The 17202-nt window shown below is 38.5% G+C and overlaps 1 protein-coding gene across 1 annotated transcript in view; it reads left to right on the top strand.

Annotated features, from left to right (window-relative positions):
• The window catches only part of DYNC2H1 (dynein cytoplasmic 2 heavy chain 1), a 299576-nt gene that overhangs the window by 118840 nt on the left and 163534 nt on the right, over positions 1 to 17202 (top strand). Inside the window, exons 62-66 of the mRNA XM_040631281.1 lie at positions 187 to 328; positions 918 to 1027; positions 6479 to 6577; positions 7939 to 8062; positions 16761 to 16924. Of these exons, the coding sequence (XP_040487215.1) occupies positions 187 to 328; positions 918 to 1027; positions 6479 to 6577; positions 7939 to 8062; positions 16761 to 16924 (639 nt within the window). The remainder of the gene's footprint in view (positions 1 to 186; positions 329 to 917; positions 1028 to 6478; positions 6578 to 7938; positions 8063 to 16760; positions 16925 to 17202) is intronic.

The raw sequence follows: 17202 nt of genomic DNA, 5'->3' as shown, positions 1-17202 counted from the left end.
GTGAGAGATCTTGTTGATATTCTTACATTTTCACAATTATATTCGGGGCAGGGGTTATTACTTTAAACCAACACATGATTTTTTTTTCTACAGCCGAAACTCTAATTTATGAAACTGTCATGTTTTTCGCCTTTTAGAATATATCTATACCCTATACGTCCACCTGCTCTCTCTCTTCTTATCCAGGTTGCAGAGATAACAGAGGAATTAGCTACTCTTCCTAAGAGAGCTCAGCTAGCTGCTGCATTTATTACGTATCTTTCTGCTGCTCCTGAGGGTCTGAGAAAAACCTGTTTGGAAGAATGGACCAAGTCAGCTTGTCTTGAAAGTTTGTATTTAGTCACTCATGTTTTGAAATTTCAATATCCTAAAAATGCATCTTTTAATTTTTGCCACTTTACTTTTTTGTAAAAGAGAAAAATTTTCTATAAGCTAGAAGAAACCAAATCTACTTTAGATTTGCTCAATTCTGTAATTGTTCTCTGAATTGTTTTGTTGCAATGATTCTTCTATTCCTAAAATCACTCTATGAAACTGAGACCACAGAGTATTTTTTGATAATGGATGAATGCAGTTAAATATTTTAACACATTGATTTTTACAGTAATTTCATATCATAAAATAAAATGTAGGCACTCCAAAATTCCTTGTGAATTTTGTGGCTTTGACAAATTATTATAGTTGTGAAATACGTATTAAATATACAAGAAATACAATTTCACTGAGTTCCATTCCTTTGCACTTTTGTTTTAAACTTTTCTCTTCCTTAACTCTTCGTCCTAAAGGGGGAAGAATGGATTGAATATTAAGGATGGTCATGGGACTTCTGTTTGAGTATATTTCAAATAGTTTTGTTCCCTTCTCTTTGTCAAGTACATGATCATTGTAGTGAAATATTAATATCTTAAACTTTTCAGAATTTGATCTAAGGAGATTTCTTTGTACTGAAAGTGAACAGTTAATTTGGAAAAGTGAAGGCCTACCATCAGATGACCTTTCCATAGAAAACGCTGTTGTTATCTTACAGGTAATTCATCAATTTTAATTTCTCATTGGATGTATTCCTCTGGAAGCTTGCCCCAGGAAGCACCTTTTTCAAATTCTTAGGCTTTCACAGTTACTCTTCATTACATGAAAGTGGAAATATTTTGGGAATGAAAATCCATTTATGATTCAGTTGGTGAATCTACAATTTTCAGTATAATTTATTTTTTACTGTAATATAAAAGTATAAACTAAAGTGACATTATTTTGATGACAAAAAATTCTAGATTGAACTCCCTAATAGTCATGGAAATATTTTAGTGGCACCTGACTCACCTGGTTATATAGTTCCTTCACCTACAGTATATGATTTTACCATTTTATTTTACTTCGTTTTACAATACAAAGTTCTACAGAGTGAAAATGAGATAAGTTTTGGGTTGTAGGTTAGGGATAACGACACACATTTTTTGAAAATTGTTCTTTCCCATAGTGTATATCTCTCCAAAGTCATTGTTTAAATGTGAACCTCTTACAGCCTTGTTAGCAGTGATGAATGTGAAAATCAAATTGCAACTCAGGTATACAAACTGATAATTCTTCTAATGCAGTATGATTTTTACCATTAGCTTGGTGTACCTTTGTGTGATATAACAGATAATGGGGAGATGGTTCTTCCCTGTGCTGATAGGGTTTTTCGTGTTGTTTCTGTCCCAGGGGCTTGTACTCCGTACACCAGTTTCCTCTTTGCCTCCTGCAGCCCCTTTCTCTGCCTGCACACCGTCTCCTCATTCGGTGACTCCATAGCTCCAACGGAAGCATGAACATTGAATGCTCCTTTGTAGGTAACAGGAGCCATAGTATTACAAGATTTGTATTGTGGGCCCTGCACTCCTGGATAAAAGGGTTCCTTTGATTAGGGCCGTCAGTCAGCCGACATGCTGTGGCTCATTACATTGCTGCCTTCCCAGCAGAGGAGTTGCTGACCAATGATCAGACAGACAGTCTTGACTTCTTAAAAATTTGATTTGGCTAGTTCTCTTTTAAAACATTTTCTGTAATTATTTTTCACAGTAGTATCACAAATCTGAAATTTTAAATGTGTAGGCAAATAAATTCATTACATTATGTTAAAAAGTATGTGCTTTTTATCCTATTTGTTATTCCTTCCCCAAAATTTCATACTCCTCTTATCTTCCTTTTTTTGCAATCTAAGAAAACAATCATTTGCAGATTTAAGAAACACACAGTATTAGTATTATCCTTTTTTTTTTTAATTGCATAAGAAATCGGGGGGTGAGCCTTTAGAAAAAATATATTCATCACAGTATTTTTTTTTTCCTGATACTAATTGAAAATGTTTACTTTTGTGTTCTGAATTATCTTTCATGATGAATATAGGGGAAATTGTTTTTGAAATTAATTTTAATAATAAGCTTAGATTTACTTGGTATTTAATATTGCCATGTTTATTATAGTTTATATATATTTATTTATAGTATATTTATTATAACATATTATAACATATACATATATTTATATGCATTTATATGACAAAACAAAAACCATTTGGAAAAATTTGTTAGGGTAATTAGTAATTTTGTTGGGATGAATTTGCCACTATGGTAAGCCCTCCGTCTCAGTTCTCAAGTATTCTGGATTTAGAGTAATCTCTTGCAGATAAGGCTGTGATTGGATAGCCCACATCTATAAAAACCTTCTCAAGTGATGTATGTGAAATTAGATTTCTAAATAGATACAAATTGGGTTTCTAGGAAATCTTCCTTGAGAAAAAAATGACTAGGCCTGATGAGTAAAGTGGAATTTGGATTGAGAGATGTACTCATCATTAACCCAGCTAGAGTTTTCCTGAGGTTCTTCCTCTCCCTGGAGGCTTTCCCACATACACGGTCTGTAGTTGCTCTCTCCTTTAGTGGTCCTAAGTAAAGCTTTTGTATCCATGATTATTCCTTTGTTCGTCTTACAAAGATGCTTGAACTTCTCATATTTGTATTAAACTATTGAAGTGCAGTATTGTCTGGAAGAGGAAATAGTCAACTAATGATCTACCATTGACCTTGTAACAGGAGTTAGTTTAAGTAAATCAGCAGGAGGTTCCTGTGACCTAAGTCATTGTGGGCTGGAAGAAGGTGGCCATGGGGACCCTTGTTCTGGATTGCTTGTCCTGTGATTTATACCCGTGATCCTGATGTAATTATTATTAGCTTTCCTTTTACTCTCTAAAGTGTCCTGGCCTGGGTAATAATTTCTGTGATCTTTTTAATATTGCGGGTGGGACCCAGTGGTAATGAAGAGAGCTATAAGGCTGTTAGAAACCATGGGGAAGGTGTGAGTGAAAAGTATCCAAAAAGGAGATGGGAAGGTGATAGTTTAAATTTTACAGTATTATAAATTTTTCTTGATTTGAATTTCACAAATTTTCTCTTGTGAAGACATATATTGAATGTTTTTTTATTTGTAGACAATTCAGTGTAAATTAGTTTTTTTTTAAACTACACAGAATTTCTGAGATTATTTTCCTTCCTGACATTCAGTGTATGTTGAGGAAATGAAAATTAATTGGGTCTTAATGTAAAGAACACAAAATTTTAAAGGTAAATTACATAGGGAAAGTTCTTTTTTCAAATAAACCCCAAATAGTAGTAACACTGGAAGTCATACATTTAAGAAGGAAAAAAAGGAACTTGTGCTTTTAAGTAACTGATATGTTGAAAACATTGAGACCAGCTCTAGGATTCAAATGATACCACCAGGACGTTGTTTTCTCAACCTATCTTAAGAGTTGGATTCGTTGTCAGATAGGTTCTGTCCACCCTGTGTTAAGGATGGCCATTGGTGGCTCCGGGCTTAATATTCTCAGAGTTCATGCTCGAAGACTAAAGATGTGTCTGCACCCTGCCCCCCAACAGTATTTGTGTCATTTCCCCAAAGGATTCTTATTGTTTAGCTTGGGTCATGTGCTCATCTCTTTGGGCAGTGGTAGATGACTGATGATCCCATCAGAGACACATGGGGTGGGCGTGCAGGGTGGGCAAAGTTAGCTTTCCAACTGAGAACCTTTTCTCATCCTCCCCTCCTCCTCCCTGTGACTTGCTTGCTCTTTCTTATTCCTACCCTTGGAGATGTCAGTCCTGGCCCAGGAGTGTAAGCAGCATATCTGCAAGTCTCTGTATGTCTCTTTCATTTTACATTCAGCAGTTACTCAACAAATCTTGTCATGTCTGTATCTCGAAAGTGTCATGGATTTATCGTGCTCTGAGCATGTCCACTGTGAGTGGATCCATGGAATGAGGCACATGGATCAATACAGTATCACACTGTCGGTCCCTTACCCATGGTATCACTACCTTCACCGCGGTAGCAGTGCTCCTTCTACCATAGTAACCTGATCAGAACAGCCCTTTGATCAATAGATCTCAGTGACTTTCCATTGCTTGAAGCATAGACATGTCATTAGGAAGCGTGGCGTAAAAGCCGAGGGACTTTGACTGCTCCTGCCGTATCATACACGTCATTCTTGCCTGTACGTTTTCACTCCAGGTTTGCCGAACTCCGCCAGTTTTCCAGATCGTGCTGGGCTTTTTATTCCTCTCTCTGTCCTGCTGTTGTCTTTGCCTGTCTTGTGCCTTTTCCACTTCTTTTCCAGGCTAAGTCCAATTTATCTTTCCTGACTTAGTTTGACTTGTACTCTTTCTAGTGGCTTCCCTAACCCTACCTGTGCTCCACCCTTGTATGCTCTTTACAGAATTGTCAGTTTTTGCTTCCTTCGTGAGTGCGAAGTCACTGAGGGTAAGTGTGTGTGTCATTAATTTCTGTACCCCTCATATTGTCTTACGCAGTAGTTCAACATAGGGTAGGTGAATGAACTCATGAATGAATGAAAGCCCAACATTTTTGGATCTATAATAACTTGTTACATGTAGAATTTAACTATGTTTAATCATGGATCGCAGACTTAAAATATACCTCAGAGATTTTGTCAAAATCTCTCTGGAGGAGTATAAATAAGATGAAATCAAACTTGTAAGTACTTTTTGAAATTCTAAAACGTATATTTGGTCTTACTGAAATATATTATCTTTTTTTTTTCTTTTAACTGCATCAGATCATTGGTCTGAAATCATGGGTAAGAACTTTTTTTTAAAATTTAAAATAATTGTTTTTGTGATTGGGCAAAAGTCTTGTAGTCTTGTGAAATGTTTGCTCCTGAATACTAGCGTAAAATGATATCTCAAACATAGGCATGGTACGTAGGAAGTACGTCACTTGGTAGGAGAGGCACATTTTGTGATGGAGCAGTCAGTGAAAGTAGCGAGGGAGATGCTGGGTGAGGGTACTTCAGTGCGCCATGGGGAGTAGGGAGGGCGTGAGCCGTCCATTCCGGGTGCAAGTAGAAAGGGGGGTGGGGGTGTGCTTTGGATGGAATTTTAAAACATTCTAGTAAAGCTGGTTTACTGTCAACTCTATTGCCACCAGTTGTGGGTACTTTTCAACAATGTTGCTGATAAAATGCTCTTCGTCCCTGGGCCAGATGGTCCCCACCCTCTGCCTCCTTGGTGTGTCCCTGAAGTAGCCTCTGTGCTCGTACTAGACGCTCCTCGGGGCCAAGTCTTCCTGTCACCTGCACTTCCGCGCATTTTCTTATCCCTGTCGCACGACCGCATCACATTTTTCAAATAAGTGTGAACATTTAAGAAAAATTAGGCCAGTTGTTATTTAAATCTGATTTGTGGGGTAACAATACATGTAATATTAGACTTTCAAGTTTACCAAATATATTGATGTATTTACATATATTTTTATTAATCATATCGCTCTAATTGGCTTCCTTTCACCTGCTAAGTGGCATCGTGTGTTACTGCATTGTCAGTGGTTTCTAACTTGCTATTTGTTTCAGGGTATCCTGTAATTTAGTTCCTAGTTCATTAGATCTTAATCTACAAGCTATGTCTTTTCTAGGGTTCTCCTTTTATAATATTAGCTATATAGTGCTTTATAAGAATTAATGTCTGAAACAAACAGTTATATTGATAATTATTTGAATAATACTTTTATGATGAGTTCGTACTTCTCTTCTGTGGTTTTTATGGTTTATTTAACCAAAGAATATATAAAGCTTGGAATAATTTGATCCTGTTTTTTAAAAGCCAAAGACAGGTATGAATGATGTCAGAGAGGGACTGGAGCTCTTGCTCACTGTAGTGTTAATATACGTTCTCTGAGTTACCATGTAGTGAAGAGGACTGTTTTCACTGTGGTTGAATTTAATTTTCTAATATGAATTCCTGATAGCTATGAAATGAATTAATGTAGACTCTGGGTGCAGCTAAAAATTGCACCTTTACTCCCTCCTTAGGGTTGTGTATTTACGTTCTCCAAAGCCTGAGAGAACACTCAGTAACTGACTCATCATTTTTAGGAAATTATTTCCACTTGATGAAAGCTTATAATTTTTTTTCTTTTTCGGAACTAGAGTCAAGTATGCCCATTCCTTATCGACCCTTCTTCTCAAGCTACAGAGTGGTTAAAGACACATTTGAAAGACTCACGTTTGGAAGTTATTAACCAGCAGGTTTGTATGACTTAGAGTTGAGATACCGCCTGGTACTAGCATGTTACGGTGGACACAATTCTGGGTCTGTATTCAGAAGGCATGGGACCCGTGGAAGGAAGGGTAACTTCTGGCTTTCATACAAAAGGGATGAGAATATTTATTTGATTGCTCATACGTGCTAGGCATTAATCTAAGCCCTGGAAATTTCCTAGTGAGTAAAGTAGTCACACTTCCTGTCCTCGTGGTGATGCCGGTCTGGCAGGTTGGAGAGACAGTTAAATAAGCATTTACGCTACATTATGATTAAAGACGTGAGTATAGGATCCTAGAGAAGTAAGAGTTCCCGACTCTGCTTGGAGAGAGCCTCCCAGACTTGCAGCATCTGGTGCTTTCTCTCAGTGCCTCTCCTCATCCCCAGTCCCTGCACCTCACCAACGAGCATCTCTCATGTGTCCTGACACTGGGCATGTTGGTTTGCAAAATGTAGTCATAGTCTTTTGGGGTAGTGACCGCTCACTGCCACATTTATCTTGCTGAGAAAATCATTTGGGGTCAGGTGTTTTTTGTTTGTTTTGTTTTCCGTTTGAGGAAGGCCTAGTGTATTTTGTACTCACTTTCATAGATATTCTTTAGGTGCTTGAACAATTACCTCTTTCAAACGTATTTCATTTATAAAATGGGGGTATTTACTTCATTGGTGTGTTAAGAATAGCTATAAATTAGATAATACATAAAATACTTTAATGCCATTTATGGCTTACAGGAGATTTTAATAATTACTATTCCAAATATTTAATTTTTGTAACCACACTTGGAGGCTTGAAGTGATGTTTAAAACCCTTTTGCTAGCTAGAAAGTCTTAAAATTCTTGCTCGGTTACAAAATTTTGTCCAGAGTTCCTTTCCACAGTGATTAGACCTAATCACATATCACACCAAGGAAAGTTGGCTAGAATTCATCATTTGTCTTTCCACTTCTGTTCAGTATTTGATATTGAACATAACCAAGGTAGTTCTTATTAATACTTGGGTGAGTAACTTATATAAAGAATTTGAAAATTTGTTTCTGCATCAAGTTGAAATTTGAAATCATAGTAAAGGATTGAAAAAAGCTTTTTTATTGTTGTAAAAATCTTTTTTTTGTATGTGTATTTAAATTATTTATGAAATCTGTTTGACAATTTATTCAATTAAAATGATTCATCAGCAAGTACTTATACCTTGAAAAGCAATCATGAATAATTTGAATTATTAACATGCATATTAAATTTTAAAATATTCATATTATTCCTATTAATATATTCATTATCTGTAAGATAGACATTAAGGTAGACATTAGGGTAGTGAAGGAATTAATGTGTGTTCTTTTGATTTTTTCAGGATAGTAACTTTATTACAGCTCTGGAGTTGGCAGTGCGCTTTGGGAAAACGCTGGTTATACAAGAGATGGATGGTGTGGAGCCTGTGCTGTATCCGCTGTTGAGACGAGATCTGGTTGCTCAAGGTAAACATTTGACGTTTTCCAGAGAGTAACTGTTTTTCACATTTCCAAGGTAATTAACTTCATACCTGACTTTGAGCTTCTTTTGTCTTACCGCTGAGGCTGACTCTTCTGGTTGAATGATGGGAATGCCATTGTGGCCTAACAGGCCCTGTCAGCGAGCTCCTGCCTTTACAGAGGTGGCTTGTGTCAGGGTCTCCAGGACTGCTCCTGGGGACAGTGTATGGCCAGGAGACACAGGGCTGGAAGTAGTCTCACTGGTGGCTGAGATGGTTTGCAGGGACCAGATAGGAAGTCAGGTCAGCAAAGAGAAAAGGGCACAGTGTGACGTCAGGAGTCAAGAACAGGTGCAAGCTTCTTAGCCTCTTCCACTGGAGTCCCACAGGATGTGCTTGCTTCTCCCAAGACCAGCTTGTGACAGCACCTGTGAGATGTCACGTACCAAGGAAGCTTATTAGATGCTCAGCCGCACAGTTTTTACTGAGGGCTGCTTACGTCAGCACATTCCACCTAGTGTGAGACAAAATTCCAGAGTCCCTGCACAAAAGCAGGTGTTCCGAGTAAACCACATTCTTAGTACAGTTTGTGCACAGTGAGCACTCGTACATGAGAGCCTGCCCCGCATCCAGATTTCCAGAAGCCTATTACGGGCCTGTCTTACAAGCAGGCCTTTCTAAGGATAGAGTCTCAGGACTGCTATGTCTCCTCTTTTCTGCACAGCTACCTAACCCAGCCTTTGACGATTAGAACGTAATGCTCTTCACCTCAAGACCATGTCATGCAAAGTGTGTCTGAAGACACGTACTCATATATACATACATGCAGCACTAGCACTACGAGACTTATGCTAACGCTGCAAGCTTGAAATAGAAATTGGAGTTAGTGGGGCAAACCAGAAGCATAGCAAAAAATGCATTCACTGACCACTTGTTACTTCACAAATCAACATGCTTGGCCTGGCAAGGGTTGATGTGTTCTGAAGAGAACATTGGTAGTGGGACTTTTGCCTTTATAACCTGGAATTACCTTCCACACTTCAGTCTCTGCTCTCAGTCAGTCTGTTCCTTACCGGTACTAACTCAGATCTGTTGGGCTAGCTCTTGCTATCTTTTATTTTTTCTTTAAATTATTAAATTCTAGTTAGTTAAAATACAGTGCAACATTGATTTTCAGGAGTAGAATTCAGTGCTTCATCACTTACGTACAGTACCCAGTGCCCGTCATCACAAGTGCCCTCCCGAATGACTGTTCCCCATCTAGCGCAGCCCTTGCCCACCGCCTTCCATCAACCCCCAGTTCTCTATCTTTAAGAGTCTCTTATTATTTCCCTGTCTCCTTTCCCCCACCCCCATATGTTCATATGGTTTGTTTCTTAAATTCCATGTGTGAGTAAAATCATATGGTATTTGTCTTTCTCTGACTTATTTCACGTAGCATTATACACTCTAGCTTCATCCAGGTTGTTGGAATGGCAAGATTTCATTCTTTTTGATGGCCGAATAATATTCCATCATATATATATACACCACATCTTCCTTATCCATTCATCAGTTGATGGACATTTGGGCTCTCTCCATAATTTGGCTATTGTTGATGCTGCTGCTGTAAATATTGGGGTGCATGCGCCCCTTTTGAATCTGTATTTTTGTATCCTTTGGGTAAATACCAATAGTGCAATTGCTGGGTCATAGGGTAGCTCTATTTTGAAGGAGCCTCCATACTGTTTTCCAGAGTGGATGCACCATCTTGCATTCCCACCAACAGTGTAAGAGTGTTCCCCTTTCTCCACATCCTTGCCAACATCTGTTGTTTCTTGTGTTCTTAGTTTCAGCCATTTGACAGGTATGAGGTGGTGTCTCATTATGGTTTTGATTTGCATTTCTCTAATGATGAGTGATGTTGAGCATCTTTTCATGTGTCGGCCATCTGGATGTCTTCTTTGGAAAAATGTCTATTTATGTCTTCTACCCATTTCTTAACTGGATTATTTGTTTTTTGGGGGGCTATGCTGTCTTACAGGGGAAGTGGAAATGAAGCTTGAGGGCCATCTGGATTTGGTTCCCTTCAGTCTATATTGGGCCCTTGAGGGTTCATTAAATATGAGCCTCCATCAGATGTGATTGGTGTCAGGTTTTAGCAGTATCTGTGGCATTGTCCGAGAATGGGTTGACAAGGTCTCTTGAAGTTGGATCTGGTGCCAGGTTATACATTTCACATCCTGATTGGTTCACATTATAAACCACTATTCCAGATGGTTGTGCAGAGCTGTTTGGGTTAATTTGTTTATTTCAGAATTAGGAAAAGAGAATTAATCTCTGCTCTTACCTTATTTTTCCCTGCTTTCCCCCAGGGTTGGACATATCCATATCACAGTAGTTGAAGTCTTTTACCATCTTTGACTATACTTCAGATTGTCCTTTTCCAGAGTGTTGAGTTGCTCATGAATTGACATTTTGTTGTCATGCATTTCCTTTGGGGACAGAGGATGGTTGTCCTAGAACCACGTCAGATAGAGTCTGTGTCCAGTCTCGTTTATGTCCCTGTGTCCCTAATCTGAGCAGTATGAACTGCCTTTCTTCATACTGAGGTCAAAATGGGCACGAATAACAGAGTTAGAAGAGGCTGTTCAACAATCGCCTCACGTGTGTCCTGATCGAAAGGAAGGGCAACACATGGTTCTTTTTCAAGTTCTCATTGTTTTCACTTCCTGATTCGTGTGTGCTAGTCACTCAGCCATGAAGATGGTCGGTGCGCATGTGGTGTCGGTATGTAACTGAAGACCAGGGATCAGCTAGCCACTGAGAAGTTGTCTAGGGAGAGGCTGGTGTAGTTGGCAGATAGCTCAAGTTTCACTAACAACATTGTTAGTCATTCCAGTCCTTTATGGTTATTTCATTTCCATGTTGGGCTTGAGTATGGATCAGAGATCATAGTAGAGATGAAGGCTGAACGTTGTGGTTGGCTTTTAGTCCAGATGTTTCCTTTTAGTAATGGTTGCTTCATCTGGGCTTATGTATGTGCAGTGTAGAGATTAAGTCTGTGATTAATTGTTGTTGTGTCTGTTTCTAGGGTGGTTCTCCATATGAGTATGTCTGTGGAGCCAAGTTGGATCTGCATGGCCCCATGGCCTGAATACAGCCAGATGAGTGTTTCTGTAAGAGGAGTGATTTTGTCCCCATGGGGTTGTCACAGTTGGGATTTCTATGCCAGGACCATCTTAGAATGCACAGGACATCTCCTCCCAACAAATAGTTTTCACGCACAGATTACCAGTAGTGCTGAGGTTGAGCTAGCTTCTCTAGCTCTGACCTATAAATCTCCGTACTGATCTGTTTCAGTAAGTCTTGGCGTGACATGTTTTATTGCCAAGAACACTGCCCGAGGTCAGCTCATTGTACGGAATACTCAATGCTATGGATTAGTGGATGGCTGTAGCATTCCTTTGGATTTTCTTATCAGCAATTATTTGCAGACATCTGTAATTCTGTGCACCTGAAGGATAGAGGGGCCAAAGGCAGTGATTGATTTATAATTGCTTAGATTTCTTCCAAGGTTGCCCTTTGCAACCTTGCCAAGAGTCGCCATCCAAACCCAGGCACACGTTTGTTGACCAGATGAATAGGCAATAGTAAAAATTCCAGGTACGGAATATGCTGCTTCTAATGGGCCAACAAAGTAATCTTTATTCTCTTTGTATACAGTGACTGTAGAGGCAGCAGTTTATTCTTAATGGGCTGTGTGGGCTGTCTCCTTGGGCATTGTCAGTTTGGTTATTTGGTTGGCAGGGTTTTGTATTTGTCCTCACTTACATCCTACTTATCTTTAGCTAGTCAGCCTTGAATGGTATTCAGTACAGTGTGAGCAGTTCGTCCGTGGAGACCCACCAGAGTGTTATCCAAGTAGTGGAATGTTTGCACCTGGATGGCAGGTGCCTGGATTTATCTAGGTCAGATGATAATATAGTTCTGAAGAGTTTGGACCTGGAAACAGATACAACGTATCTATTATGAATGTTGACCAATCCAAACCATATTCTCAAACCTGATCCAGGCTCAGAACCAAGATAATAAACATGTCAGTTCGGACTTTCCCTGGAAAGAGAGCAGGAGACCAAATCTTGTACTTGTGCCCAATTATTGTGTTTCTAGAGTTCTGTAAAGTACACTGATGATTTTGTGTCCAGAAGCGAAAATGGTCGAAATGAACTCCACTGTTAACTCTGTAGGTTAACTCGACTGTAAATCGAGGCCTGATGCAGTTCAGGCTGTGTTGGGCTTTTAGTTCTGCATCTGATACTTTCTAACAGTAGGGCATAGGACTTAACTCCAAGGGTCCTTTTCAGACAACCATTTACTTGGAAATTTTTGAAAAATTTTATGTCAGAATGATACATGCATAGTTGACAAAACCAAATAGTACAGAATGGCAGTAGTGTTCCGTCCCTCCCCCCAAAATGGCTAGTCCTATTCACCTGAGAAAACTAGGTATTTTTCAGTTTTAACATTCTATTGAAATATGTGTGTGTGCAGTTTATAAATTTTTACAAACAGAATACACCTGTGTAAGCCCCCAGATCAAGATATAGAACTTTATCTGCACTCCAGAAGCCCCCTTATTTACTGGGCTCCCCCATACGGGTAACCACATTCCTGACTTACAATAGCATAGATAGGTGTTGCTTGTATCCGTATGTTGCGTAAATGGGAAAGAGAGAAGCAGCGCCTGACTGCTGTAGGCTGGCCTGGCTCTCGCAGCCCAGCTGTGGTGTTCCCCTGTTGAACGTGAATCATTTCACAGCACCAGCATCACACAGGCCCTGCTGTGACCGGACTCAAGCCTCAGCCCCCAAACAAGAGTATGCTCCATATCACACAAATAACCAGACATCTTCTTCTGCCAGCTCATTGGAGTGACTTTTTTTTTTTTTTTTAGCCAATTATCACGAGTCTCCCTCCACTTCTCTCCCCTCCTAGATAAACATTATTAAGATACCCGTCATAGGACTTTCTGCGTCCATTCCCCAGCAGAACCACACTGTCCTTCAACCATTTTCCAGTCACCTAACGTAAGCCCCGTCCTGTGACCGGCGTCTCTGTACCATCTTCCTACGGCCGTGCACTGTCTCAGGAGGATCTGTCACTGCAAACTGCCAGCGAGCGTGATTTGTTTTCTACAACGTGTGTGTATGTCAAGTTTGCTGAAGTTACTTGTTCATTTCGTCCAAATTGCCAAATGTATTGGTGTATTTTTTATATAATGTTCTCATAACATTTTGATTTCAGTTGGTTTTGTAATGATGTCTCCCTTTTTCTTTTCTTTTTTTTTTTTAGAGATTTTATTTATTTATTTGATAGAGATAGAGACAGCCACCGAGAGAGGGAACACAAGCGGGGGGAGTGGGAGAGGAAGAAGCAGGCTCCTAGCGAAGGAGCCTGATGTGGGGCTCGATCCCATAACTCCAGGATCACGCCCTGAGCCGAAGGCAGACGCTTAACCGCTGTGCCACCCAGGCGCCCCCGATGTCTCCCTTTTTCTTGACTTTGACCATTTTTTTTTCCTTCTGTCCATCTTCAATGAGGGGGTTTATCAGTTTTACTAATCTTTTCAAAATACCAACTTTTAACTTTGTTGATTTCCTTTATTTTGAAAAAATCCTTTAATTTTAATTAATTTTGTTTGGTTTCAAGTTTTTATTTGAATTCTAGTTAGTTAACATACAGTGTAATACTGGTTTCACAAGTGCCCTCCATAATGCCCATCACCCTCTTTATCGTATTTTTGAACTGGTTTTTCCTCTTATTTCATTCCTGTTATTTTTTCTTAGATTTCCTTTGGTGTTCTTTTTCCAGATTCTTGAGATGGAAATTCAAGATACTGATACTTAATCTTTTTTTTAATATATGCATTTATGTCTGTGAATTTCCCTCTCAGCCCTCCTCCAGCTTCATACCAGAGTTCTGATTTCTTCTTCAATTCATTGAATTATATAGCTTTATTGTTGTTATTTAATTTCTAGGTAGTTGGACATTTTCTAATTCCCTTTTTTGTTACTGATTTTCAGCATTGTGGCCAGAGAACTTAATCTGAAGTATTCAGTTGTTTGAACCCTGTTGAAGCTTCATGATTGGACATTTCATTAATTTTTCCATGTACACTTGAAAATTATATGAAATTTGCTCTTTGTTTTAATTTTTTCTAAAGTGAGTTATGTCAGGTTTGTTAATTGTAGTGTTGTTTTCTGTGTCTTTACTCTTTTTTGCTTTGTTTTTTGTATCATTGAGGGAATTTCTTAAAGGTTCTATGATTTTTGAATTGGTTTTTCTTTTAGTTCTTTTAGTTTTTGCTTTAATATTTTTAAGTTGTGTTTTGGAGTGCATACATATTGAAAATGTGATATTTTCCTGTTTGGTTATTTTCTTTATCATTATGAAATGTCCTCCTTTTCCTCCAGAAATGTATCAAGTTTCAAAGCCTGATATTAGAATGGTTACACTACTTTGGGGGCTAGTGTTTGTATGGTAATAATTTTTATTCTTTCACTTTCATATTTCTGTTGCTCTTATTTCTCAAGGGCACCTCTCTTCAGTTAATTACTTGGTTTTTGTTTTCTCTCACCGTGCAGTCTTACTGTTTGTTGTGTAATTTAATGCAGTTAACCAGATCATGTGAAACCTGATCGAGTTTTATAATTAACCTGATTTTATTTTTTGATAAAACATTTTCAATTTTTTAGTGGTCATCCTACATATAACAATATATATCTTTGACTTCTTATTTTACTACAAATAAATACTTTGCCACTTCTGCAGTGCACTTTACTCTGTAGACCCCACCTGTCTTTGCATTATTGTTGTGATATGTTGTTGTGGTCACATGATGTTATAATGACTGTTTTTAACACAGATTGATCCTTCCTATGGTTCTCAAATTCTCCCATCATTTCCACATCTCCTCATTTACATCTAGGGTTTTTTTTTTTCTTTTTTTAAATTTTCATTCCTGTTTAGTTCACCTGCAGGAGTCTTAGTGTCAAGTGTGCGATCCCGTGATTGAGCACTTGGGTACGCGACTCAGGGCTCATCATGGCAAGTGTGCTCTTCATCCCCATCCAAATTACTTTTCTTCTGTCTGAAGCATTTCCTTTTCTCTTTCATTTAGCGAAGGCCCACTAGAAACAAACTTCTTGTTCTTTTATTTTTGAAGGAGATTTGTTTTTCTGCCTGACATGGAATTCTGGGTTGATATTTTTTAAAGTTTTTATTCCTTCATCTTCTAGCTTATGTCATTCCTGTGAGAAATCACCTGCTGATTTTATTGTTGCTCTTTAGTAAGTGATGTGTCATTGTTCTCTGGATGCTTTGAAACTTTTCTTTGTCATTGATTTTCAGTGGTTTGATTATGGTGTCCTTAGAATTGGTTTTCTTTGCATTTATCCTGCTTAAGTTTTCTTGAAACATTCCATGATGTAGAGGTGTTTCATTGGGCTTTTAAATTTGTGTTTTTCTGATAATGATTGTAGTTCAACATTGTTTTGATACTGTTTTTCGGATGTTTATCCTTTTTCATAGAGTGCGTTTTGAATTATTTTCATATTAACGTTTTTAAGTAAAATTTAACCTATTCTGGGGTCCTCAAAAATTCCTCACATTATTTTTCTTGACCTTTGAAAATAATCTTTGAATGTGTGTATTTTGTACTTAAAAAATAAATTATTTGTTGTCAATTTAAAATTCTAAGTCATGGGTATAATTGCTGATTTATTTCTCTGTATGTGTTGTATAATGGATATCATTGTTTTTTTAAATTTTGGAATATACTCCTTTACGAGGCAGAACTTTTTTTCTTAGTTTAATTTCTCATCTCAAATCACTTGTACATGGAAGTCTGAATAAATCCTTTTGAACTTAATAATGGGCATCTTTGCAATTACTCGTATATTGATAATCCTAGGTTTTCACCAGCTCATTCTGTCTTTACGTAGTACATCATAAAAACTAGTACAATGAACACTTTTAAAAAAAATTTATTTTAGAAAGAGCGCGAGAGAGAAGATGGCGTGAGTGGGAGGGGCAGAGGGAGAGGGAGAGGGAGAGAGAATCTCAAGTTTTTAACTCCCCACTGAGCAGGGAGCCCAATCTGCGCCATCACACCACGACACCACCACCACCACAGCAGAAGAAATACATCATAAAAACTAGTACAATGAACACTTTTAAAAAAAAATTATTTTAGAAAGAGCGAGAGAGAGAAGATGGCGTGAGTGGGAGGGGCAGAGGGAGAGGGAGAGGGAGAGAGAATCTCAAGTTAACTCCCCACTGAGCAGGGAGCCCAATCTGGGCCTTGATCCCAGGACTCCAGGACCGTGACCTGAGCTGAAGTCACACGCTTACCTGACTGAGCCACCAAGGCCCCCTAATGAACACTTTTTAACTGATGAATTCTGTAAAGAATAGCATATAATTGAGTCGTTATTTTTTGTGTCCTCTATAATCAGTCATTTTAGAAAAATTTGGAATGAAATGTAGTATACGTATGTATTTCTTTGGTGCTTCAGTATCCCAAGATTGTCTTAATGACTAGTGTTTAGCCCTGTTTGTATATGTGCTGGTTAATAGGGCATTCTGGTTAATATATTTTTTAATGTCATGAAGCAAAAGACAGACTATTGAAACCAACTAATTGTGTCATTTTAAACAAATAGGACCACGTTATGTGGTACAAATAGGTGACAAAATTATTGACTACAATGAAGAATTCCGCCTTTTCTTGTCAACAAGAAACCCGAATCCCTTCATCCCGCCAGATGCAGCCTCCATCATTACAGAGGTTAACTTCACTACAACAAGAAGTGGGTTGCGAGGACAGGTACGTCTGGGCAACAAGGAGTGACCTCCGAAATCTCCCCTAGCTTTGTGTACTCAGTAGATATTCTGAATTGGAATCGACTTTGTGGAAGTGACTAGCATTTAAACTTTTGAAACCATCTTGCGAATATATTTGTGAGTTAGTCAAGCGTTTGGGTTTCTGTTATCATTTGTGTTAGCCTTGTGCACTCGTTGTCAACATCAGACTGCTGCTTCTCCCAGTAGCACATTAACTTTAGGGTCCCTTTCTGTCATGTGTGGTAGAGTTTGAGAGAGACA

The sequence above is a fragment of the Ursus maritimus genome, unplaced genomic scaffold (genome assembly GCF_017311325.1).
Source record: "Ursus maritimus isolate PB19 unplaced genomic scaffold, ASM1731132v1 scaffold_16, whole genome shotgun sequence".
Taxonomy (NCBI): Eukaryota; Metazoa; Chordata; class Mammalia; order Carnivora; family Ursidae; genus Ursus; species Ursus maritimus.
Note: the sequence above shows the minus strand (reverse complement) of the source record. Positions and strands in the feature narration are given on the sequence as shown.